The 9,894-nt window shown below is 48.9% G+C and overlaps 1 protein-coding gene across 1 annotated transcript in view; it reads left to right on the forward strand.

The window, feature by feature from the left end:
- Positions 1 to 8,083, forward strand: part of NAGA (alpha-N-acetylgalactosaminidase) — a 21,231-nt gene extending 13,148 nt beyond the window's left edge. The window contains exon 11 of the mRNA XM_006150708.3: positions 7,640 to 8,083. Within this exon, the coding sequence (XP_006150770.1) occupies positions 7,640 to 7,751 (112 nt within the window). The 3' untranslated portion in view covers positions 7,752 to 8,083. The remainder of the gene's footprint in view (positions 1 to 7,639) is intronic.
- The last annotated feature ends 1,811 nt before the right edge of the window (positions 8,084 to 9,894 follow it).

A 9,894-nucleotide genomic window follows, 5' to 3' on the forward strand; every position in this document is an offset into this window, starting at 1 on the left:
CGGCCCCTGTAACGAAAAACCGCTCTAAAAAAAAAAAAAAAAAAAAAAAAAAACGAGGCCGGGGTTCATGGGTCTTACTTTTTTATACTTTGCTTTGCCAGAGAGGTGGGGAGAGGGAGAAAGCACGCAGTGGGGCGTAGTCATGGTCGGTTCCTTCATCTCTCTCTGTTGTTCAGGTCTGGGGCGCATACTAATGTCCCCGGCGTGTTTTTCAAGCTTCTGGGCAAACCACACAGTGGGCCATGTTCACTGCTTGGCTATGGGGCCAGCCTGCATTCATCATAAATTCTGTTCCCTGCTTCTCCTCTTCAGGAAAGAGATAGCAAAGTAAAAGAATGGCAGGTCCTTGGGCCAACAGGGGTGTGGTGGTTAAGACACTGAACTCCCACGTGGCCAACCGCAGTTCGAGCCTTGGACTATAGGCTTGAAACTCATGCCAGGTGCATATGTGTGTGTGCATGTCCGAAATCCTGAGAGGAGAATGGAGGAGAGGGAACTGTGGTGTGGCCATCCCCCAAGGGGGGCAATTTCCCACTGTATGTCTCTGTCTCTCCAGTGAGCGCATGTGCCCTTTGGCAAAAATCTCTCAAAAAAAAAAAAAAAGGCAGGTCCCTATTGCCCAGGCCCTCTGTCTAGTTAGCGCCATGGGGCACCTGTCTTCGCTGGTGACTCTTCCATTTGGAAAGTTGGCAGAGTGAGCTGGCCTGGCCCTCCTAGCCTTTGGGAGTACCCACTGCCCCAGACCCCAAACTCTCCTCCCTATGGCATCTCTCCTGGGTGGGATCCCCTCAGGATTTTAGGTCCTTGTACTTCGAATACAGCGTTAAGAACTAGGTGTGGGCAGCAGGTGGATGGTGGTTAAGGCACTGGACTCCCATGTGGCCTACTGCAGTTCGAGTCCTGGACCTAGTGGCTTGCTTTCACACTTTCCCTTTCTGTCTCTGGTGACCGCACATGCCCTATAGCAAAAATTGGAAAATAATAATTAAAAAAAAAAAAAAAAAACTTCTCTCTCCCTTTGTCTTTCTATCCCTCTCTCTCTCTCTGGTGAGCACTCATGTTATATAGCAAATTTTAAAACAATAATAAATAAAATAAAATGAAAAATTCTTAAAAAAAAAATACATGGGAGAAAAAAAAAATCTTGTAGGTGCACGGGCCAGCTAGGAGAGTAGTTAGTTTTAGTAGTTAGTAGCTGGATCTCACATGGCTGACTGGTGCGAGTCCCAGATCTGGCAGCTTGGAAACCATGCCAGGCATGTGCGTGTGCGTGCCTAAAATCTGGAGAGGGATTTTGGCCTTGTTTGGGCCAAGAATATCCTTTCTCTCTCTCTCTCTCTCTCTTTTTAATAGTTATTTAACTTTTTATTATTTTAGTTTGACCAGAGAGGGACAGAGAGAGAGAAAGTGAGAAAGCAAGCTGCCAGGTCCAGGACACGAACCGCTGTGGGGCATATGGGAGTCCAGCACCCTTAACCACCACGCCACCTGACGGCCCCTGCCTTCTCTTTTTGAGAACTTTTTACTGGGGACAGCAGGTGCTGTGGTTAAGGTGCTGGACTCTCACGTGGTCAACCACAGTTTGAGTCCCAGACCTGGCTGCTTGCTTTCTCACTTTCTGGTGAGTGCACATGCCCTATTACAGCAAATTAAAAAAAATAATAATAAAATTAATGTAAACAACTATCATAGAAATTTTCAAACCTGGGACCAGCAGACGGTGTAATGGTTACATCATTGGACTCCTACATAGTCGACCGTGGTTTGAGTTGTGGACCCAGCGGCTTAAGAACTAACTCACACAAGGCGTGTGTGCGTGTGTGCTCAAAATCCCGAGAGGAAACTGGAGAAGGGATTGCCACGTGACCATTCCCTCAGGGAGTGAGAGCTCTCTGTCTCTCTGATGAGTGCACTCACCCTATAGCAGAAATTTCTCTCAAAAAAAAAAAAGAATTTTCAAACACAAAAATAAAATTGTACAGTGAACCTTCATGTACCCATTACTCAGTGTAGACAGCTGTCAACTTATGCTATTATTTATGGTTTTTTGAGAGATTTTTGCCATAGGGCACGTGCACTCACTGGAGACATGGCGAGAGACAAGAGACAGAAAGCAGGAAATTTTAGTAACGCACGCACATGCACCTGTTGTGAGTTTCAAGCCACCGGGTCTGGGACTTAGCTACGTGGGAATCCAGCGACATAACCATTACGCCATCTGCTGGTCCCTTGTGCCATTATTTTCTCTTTTTCCACACACACTTTTCTGATGTGTTAGAGTATTTAAAAGCGAATCATGGTGGGGGGGGGCAGCAGGTGGAGTGGAAGATAAGGCACTGGGCCCACATAGCAGGCTGCATGGTTGGAGTCCCAGACCAGCGTCTAGAAAGTCATGCCGGGCACATGTGCATGTGTGCCCCAAGTCCTGACTACATTGGAGAAGGGGTTGTGGTGTGGCCACCTGCCCCCGGAGGGTGATTTCTCACTTTCTCTCTGTCTCCCTCTGATGAGCACAGAGAGAGAAAGGGAAAGTTTTGTATTTTTTGTCTCAAGGGTTATTTCAATCAACTTTATGTATTTATTTATTTATTTTAATTTGACCAGAGAGGGACAGAACGAGAGAGAGAGAGAGAGAAAGCGAGAAAGGAAGCCACCAGGTCCGGGACTTGAACCATGGTCAGCCATGTGGAGATTTTTAAGCAAAACTTAAAAATAAATAAATAAATAAATAAATCTTGGGCCAGCAGGTGGCATGGTGGTTAAGGGCACTGGATCACACGTGGCAGACTGTGTGGTTCAAATCCCGGACCTACCTGCTTGAGAAACACAATCGACTCATGCATGAGTGTCCACAATCCCAGAAGGAGGCGGAGATGCAGAAGGGCTTGCAGTCTGACCGTGCCCCATTAGGGAGTGCTTTCTCCCTCTCCTCTGGTGAGCACGCACACCCTCTGGCAATTAAAAAAAAAAGATAAAATATATATGAATGGCCTTAATACAATTTTCTTATCCAACAAAATGAAATTTTAGGATAATCTAATCAAAAGTCTGTGTTCAGTTTTTGCCATTTGTGTCAAAAATATTTTTCTTTTTTTTTTGGAGAGGTTTTTGCTATAGGGCACGTGCACTCGCCAGACAGAGAGAGAGAGACAGAGAGACAGAAAGCGAGAAATCACCCCCCAGGTGGGATGGCCATGCTGCAATCCCTTCTCCTCCATGCTCCTCTCGGGATCTTGGGCACGCATGCTTACGCACCTAGTGTGAGTTTAAGCCACCGGGTCCAGGACTTGAACCGCGGCCTACTACATGGGAGTCCAGTGACATAGCCATTACGCTAACTGCTGGTCCCGGAATAACTCTTACAACTCAATAATTAAAAACAAATCTCCTAGTTATAAGATGGGCAAAGGATCTAAACAGACATTTCTCCAAGGAAGAAATGCAAATGGCTCACGAGCATGTTGGCGTTGAGCTCATTACTGTTAGCCGTTAGGGAAATGCACATCCAAACCACAGTGAGACTCCCCTCCACACCCAAGAGGAAGCTAGAATTAACTTACAAGCTAGGCCAGCAGGTGGCTTTGTGGTTAAAGCCCCGGATCCCACATGGCCGACCCTGCGATTCGAGGCCCCCGACCTGGCAGCTTAAAAACACACTGGGATGGTGCCTGCCTGCCCCAAATCTTTCTCCAGCAAGCACACGTGCCTCATGGCAAAAATCTAAAAGCAAAAAGAAGTCACAAGCCAGCTCACGGTGTGGTGGTTGAGGTGGCTGAATGTCACGTCGCCAGCGCAGTCTGAATCCTGGACCCAGTGGCTTGAGAAACACTTCAGAAACGTGTGTGCACGCCCAAAATTCTGAAAAGAGGGAGAAATGGAAGAGAAGGGGCTGCAGCATGACCACGCCCTGGGGAGACACTTTCTCACTCCCTGCCCCCCCTCTTTGGTGAGTGCACATACTTCTGGCAAACTTCTAGAAGAGTGTTAGTGAAGATGCAGGTAACCTGGAACCCTCGAACTCTACCGAGGGGAATGTAGAATATGGTCCGGCAGCTCCTCAGCTGATGAAGCAGAGTTTTCATGTGACCCAGAAATGAGTACGTGCGTCTTAACCTGCATGAGACTTTACAGCCGTATTATTCATAAGGAAAGAAATGACCACCGACTGATGAATGGCTTTTAAAATTTTGTATTCATACAACAGAATCTTATTCTGGGATTTAAAAAAAATAAAAAGAGCGTAAGAACCAGACAATGTGGTGCACGGTAGCAAAGCTGTGAGGCTGACCCACCGGGGGCCTGGGTTCATGTCTGCAGACCTCCCTGAATACTCTGCGTGCACACGTGCCCGTGACCCAGGGCTGGCTGGGGCCGGGGTAGACTGCGGTGTGAGGAGCCCGTTCTCTGTCTCCAGCTCATGGAAGAAAGAAAAGAAAGAAGTAAAGAACAGATTCATGCCACAGCATGGATGAACCTTGAGACTACATGCTCAGGAAAAGAAAGCAGGCGCCTTAGTACATGGCTTCATTTGTATGCAAGCCCAGGCGAGGGGAATGTATGTAGAAGACTAGGGCTGCTCAGGTGAGTGGGGCAGATGGCTGGGGTCAAGGGGGACGCCCGAGTTCAGTTTCTGGCCCAGCCCAAACGGGCTTTGAATGGTGACGTGTAACCGAGGTCCTCGCTAACAGGCCGCTCTCCTCCGGTCCAGGAGAGCGATGTGTCAGGACGTGTCAGAAATAACCATCTAGTCCTCTTTTCTGGCTGGAACCACGGAGGGCGTTCAAGAGAAGAAAAAGAAGGTTCCTGCTGCGGCAGAAAACAAGAAAACGGCTCCTGCTACTACGGAAGCCACCAAGAAAAAGGTTCCTGCTGTGCCAGAAACCCTAAGAAAAAGGGAAGGAATTTTGCAGAGTTGAAGATCACGCGTCTGAGAAAGAAGTTTGCTCAAAAGATGATTCGAAAGGCAAGGAGGAAGCTTATCTATGAAAAAGCTAAGCACTATCATAAGGAATATAGACAGATGTACACAACTGAGACTCGCATGGCCAGGACGGCAAGAAAAGCTGGCAACTTCTATGTACCTGCAGAACCCAGATTGGCATTTGTCATCAGGATCAGAGGTATCAATGGAGTGAGCCCAAAGGTTCAAAAGGTGTTGCAGCTTCTTCGTCTTCGCCAGATCTGCAATGGCACCCTTGTTAAACTCAACAAGGCCTCAATTAACATGCTGAGAATTGTGGAACCATAGATTGCATGGGGGTACCCAAACCTGAAGTCAGTAAGTGAACTGATCTACAAACGTGGTTATGGCAAAATCAATAAGAAGCGAATTGCTTTGACAGATAACTCTGCGCGATCTCTTGGTAAATCCGGCATCATCTGCATGGAGGATCTGATTCATGAAATCTATACTGTTGGAAAACGCTTCAAAGAAGCAAATAACTTCCTGTGGCCCTTCAAATTATCTTCTCCACGAGGTGGAATGAAGAAAAAGACCACCCATTTTCTAGAAGGTGAAGATGCTGGCAACAGGGAAGACCAGATCAACAGACTTATTAGAAGGATGAGCTAAGGATTCCACCATGATTGTTTTTGTAATCTGGTCAGTAAATAGTGGCTGTTTTCAGACTGCAAAAATAAATAAATACTAAATAAATAAAATAACCATCGAGATGGAGGGCTAGAGAGTCATGGTTTTGATAATGCCTCAGGGCCTGTGAGGTTCTGTTTCGTTTCCGAGAAGTCGCTTTCAGGCTTTATTCTGGCCTGAAGGACAATCTCGACTTTGGGGCTGGATTTGGGCTGGTGGGTGTGGGCACAGCCTTGGCCCTGACCTGAAAGGGCGCCCAACTGGGCCTGTGGCATTCCGGTCCCATCACGTGATCACACTGGCAGTCCCTGCTCGGGACAGAGCTACGCTGCCTGCTGAGCTGGCTCAGCCGCCACAGTACCGGGGTCGGCACCTCAGCGTGGAGACGTCGCATCCTCTACACAAACGTGGTTGCATCTCCAAGTTCGAATCTGTCCCTAGACCTGGAAACCACTTTATCTGGGATCAGGCGAAATGGATCCAGTAGAATAAAGTCGAGAGATGCAGGTGACAGATTTGCAGACTGGGACTTCCTGGGACTCTGTCACCTTCACGGCCCTGGGCACTGACCACAAGTTCGAGTCTTGGACCTGGTGGCTTAAACTCACACTGGGTGCGTGTGCGTGCGTGCCCAAGATCCCGAGAGGAGAATGGAGGAGAAGGGATGGCAGTGTGGACATCATCCCTGGGAGGTGATTTCTCGCTTTCTGTCTCTCTGTCTCTCTCTGTCTGGCAAGCACACGTGCCCTATAGCAAAAACCTCTTCAAAAGAAAAAAAAAGGAAGTTAAAACCCACAGGATGGGAGATGGCATTTGCAAATCATATATTCTGATAAGGTTCTAGTATCCAGAATATATACAGAACTCTTACAACTTAACAATAAAAACATAAATGACCCAATTAAAAATGGGCAACCACCAGCAAGTGGGGTGGTGGCTAAGGCGCTAGACTCCCACATGGTCGACCCTGGTGGCTTGAAACTCACGCAAGGTGTGTGTGTGTGCCCGAAATCCCAAGAGGAGAGTGGGGGAGAAGGGATTGTGGTGTGGCCATCCCCCCAGGCGGTGGCTTCTCACTTTCTCTCTCGCTCGCTCTGGCTAGCATGCACACCCTGTGGCAAAAACCTTAAATAAAAATGGGCAAAGGAGGCCAGCAGGTGGCGTGGGGGTTAAAGCGCTGGATCCCACATGGCCACTTCATGGTTCATGCCGGACCCAGTGGCCTGAAAAATACACCAGGTGCCTGTGCATGTGTGCCCAAAGTCCCAACAGGAAAGTGGTGAAGGGATAGCAGCGTGGCCATCCCCTTGGGGGTGGGGGGCGATTTCTCACTTTCCCTCTCTCTGTCACTGGTGCGTGCACACACCCTATGGCAAAAACAATCTAAGAAAAACCAAAAAAAGGGGGCAAAAGACATGAATAGACATATCTCCAAAGAGATGTACAAATGACCAATTAGCTCGTAGGAAGCAGCTGACCTCATCAGTCACTGGAAAGCGGCCTGGCGGCTCCTACAGCTGTGAGCAGAGTTACTGCGTGACTCAGTGACTCCACTGTTAGGTGCAGACCCAGGAGAAACGGACAGATGTTTGCACAAAGACTTGTACGTAAATGTTCATGGTATCACAGCTACGGAAGAACACACAGATGAACCAAGTGTGGCCCAGGGCATCGCACTGACACATGCCATGACCTGGGCGAGCCTTGGGAACAGTGCTGAGAGAAAGAAGCCAGACACGGCACTTACTGTATGATTCCGTGTACAGGAAATGTCCAGAACAGGCAGATCTAGAGACACAGAAGGTCAGTAAGTGGGGGCCAGCCAGTGGCGTGGTGGTTGAAGATGCTGGACTCTCATGTGGCCAACCATGGTTCGAGTCCCAGATCTAGCAGCTTGCTTTCTCACTCTCCCTCTCTCTGGTCAAATTAAAGAATAATAATAAATACAAATTAAAATAGATAACTTTTTTTATTTTTAAAATGTCCTGGCATTAGAGAGTCCTTATGATTCAAATAACTGATGTGCTCTGTCTCCTGTCTGGACCCTAGGGCTATGCAGGAAGCCTGGAATCGGCTGTGCGAAGGTCCACGGGAGAGACGGGGAGATCGGGACCCAGGCAGCTGCAGTGAAGAGGAAGCCGGGAACTGGCCAGCCCACTAGGCCTCAGTGACAGCGGGCAGGGCTGCGGGGCTGACTCACAGACCAGAGACCGGGGGACATAGAGGCAGAAGCACGGGGAAGAACTGGGATGCACCTGTCCCACTGTCTCTGCAGCCGTCTAGTTCCCAGACTCCCCTGGAGAAAAACAAGTCCCTGTTTAAAGAGCCTCGAGTCGTTCTCAGAAATAGCCCCCCTAGATAGCACCAGGAGAGCTAGGGTGGCATCAGAATCCCAGATCACCTTCTTACTGAGATGGGACAAAGCCATCTGCACTGACTTGGGGTGTACAACAGGATAAATCGAAAAGGCCTTCCTCATTAAAAAGGTTACCCTGGGAACCAGCAGTTAGTGTAATGGCTATGTCGCTGGACTCCCACGTAGTCGACCACGGTTCGCATCCCGGACCCGGTGGCTTAAAACTCACGCCGGGTACGTGTGCGTGTGTGCCCAAGATCCCGAGAGGAGAATGGAGAAGGGATTGCGGTGTGGCCATCCCCCCTGGGGGGTGATTTCTCGCTTTCTGTCTCTCTGTTTCTCTCTGTCTGTCTGGTGAGCGCACGCACCATATAGCAAAAACCTCTCCAAAAAGAGAAAAAGTCTACCCTGGGCCAGCTGGTGGCGTGGTGGGTAAGGCCATGCAGATGGATCTCACATGGGCCAGTGTGAGGTTTGAGTCACGGACCCTGCAGCTTGGAAAACACCCTGGGTATGAGTGTGTGGGTGCCCACAATCTCGAGAGGAAGATGGAGAAGGGCCTGAGGCATGGCTATCCCCCCCCCCCAGAGATGCTTTCTCACTTTCTCTGTCTGAACGAGAAGCCGCCGCACAGCTGGTCATGACTCGGGTACACGTCCTGCGCACGGATTATAGCTGCAGTCTCGAGCAAGCAGCCTCGTCCCTGTGCCTGCACTCCCCCTCTATAAAATGGGGGCGATGATGGCTCCTACCTCACAGGGTTGCTGCTTGAGAATTAGACAGGCTAATTTGTGTAAGCACTTAGAATGGCAGGACCAGCAGATGGCGTATGGTTACATTGCTGGATGCCCACATAATTGACCATGGTTCGAGTCCCGGACCAGGTGGCTTACAACTCACGTCAGGAGCGTGTGCATGTGTGCCCAAGACCCTGAGAGGAGAATGGAGGAGAAGGGATTGTGGCATGGCCATCCTCCCTGGGGGGTGATTTCTGTCTCTCTATTTTTCTTGCAAGTGCACATACCCTATAGCAAAAATCTCTATAAAAATAAAAAGAATAGAGTGGCGCTCACTGAGTGAGTATAAGGCTGTTAGGAAAAGCATGACGTGTTTTTCTATGCAAAGATGTGTCGTGACTTACAGCCCAGCAGTGACTCGGGCCTGGGCTTTTCCACATAGTGGTTTCTACCACAAGCAGGGGAGACCTCCAGCCTCAACTACGGGAAGTAAGCGCTCTCCCCAGCGTGGGCTCCCCACCCCTCAACTTGCTACTTCCCTTCCCTTGCCTTTTAAAGACATTTCAGTTTCCCGACAAACGGAACAGAAATGCAGAGGGTTCTCAAGTCCTCTCCCTTCCCCTCCACCCTGTCCGTGGTTTTCGCTGTCACTACCTCTGTTACTAACATCGTCCTTAGTGCGGTTATAACTGATGCGACGGGGACACATGAGCTACAGCTCAAAACTTACTTTCGGGTTCACTCTGGGTTGTGCATCCTGTGGATTTTGGCCAAGTGTAACGATGCGAATCCCCCAGTACGGTAGCAAACGGTTTCACTGCCCTAACAAAAGTCCCCTGTGCTTCCCCTACCACCCCTCTCCCATGCTAGCAGAATCCTGCAACCACTCATCTTTGCACTGTCTCCTTCGTTTTCCGCTTTCCAGAACCTCGTAGAGTTTGAATCGTCTAGTGCATAGCCTTTCAGACCAACTTCCTTCAGGTAGCAACACCTTTTAGGCTCCCCATGGCTTTCTGTGGCTTGATGGTGTGTTGCTTTTTAGGCCAATACTCTTCCATTGTATGGATACACCACTGTTTATCCAAAGACATCTTTGTTGCTTCCAGGTTTCAGCAGTTATGAATAAAGCTGCTATAAACATTTGAGTGCAGATTTGTGTGTGGACACAGATTTCCAACTTATTTGGATAAATAGCAAGGAGCACGGTTGCT

The sequence above is a fragment of the Tupaia chinensis genome, unplaced genomic scaffold (assembly GCF_000334495.1).
Source record: "Tupaia chinensis unplaced genomic scaffold, TupChi_1.0 Scaffold000294_5, whole genome shotgun sequence".
NCBI lineage: Eukaryota > Metazoa > Chordata > Mammalia > Scandentia > Tupaiidae > Tupaia > Tupaia belangeri.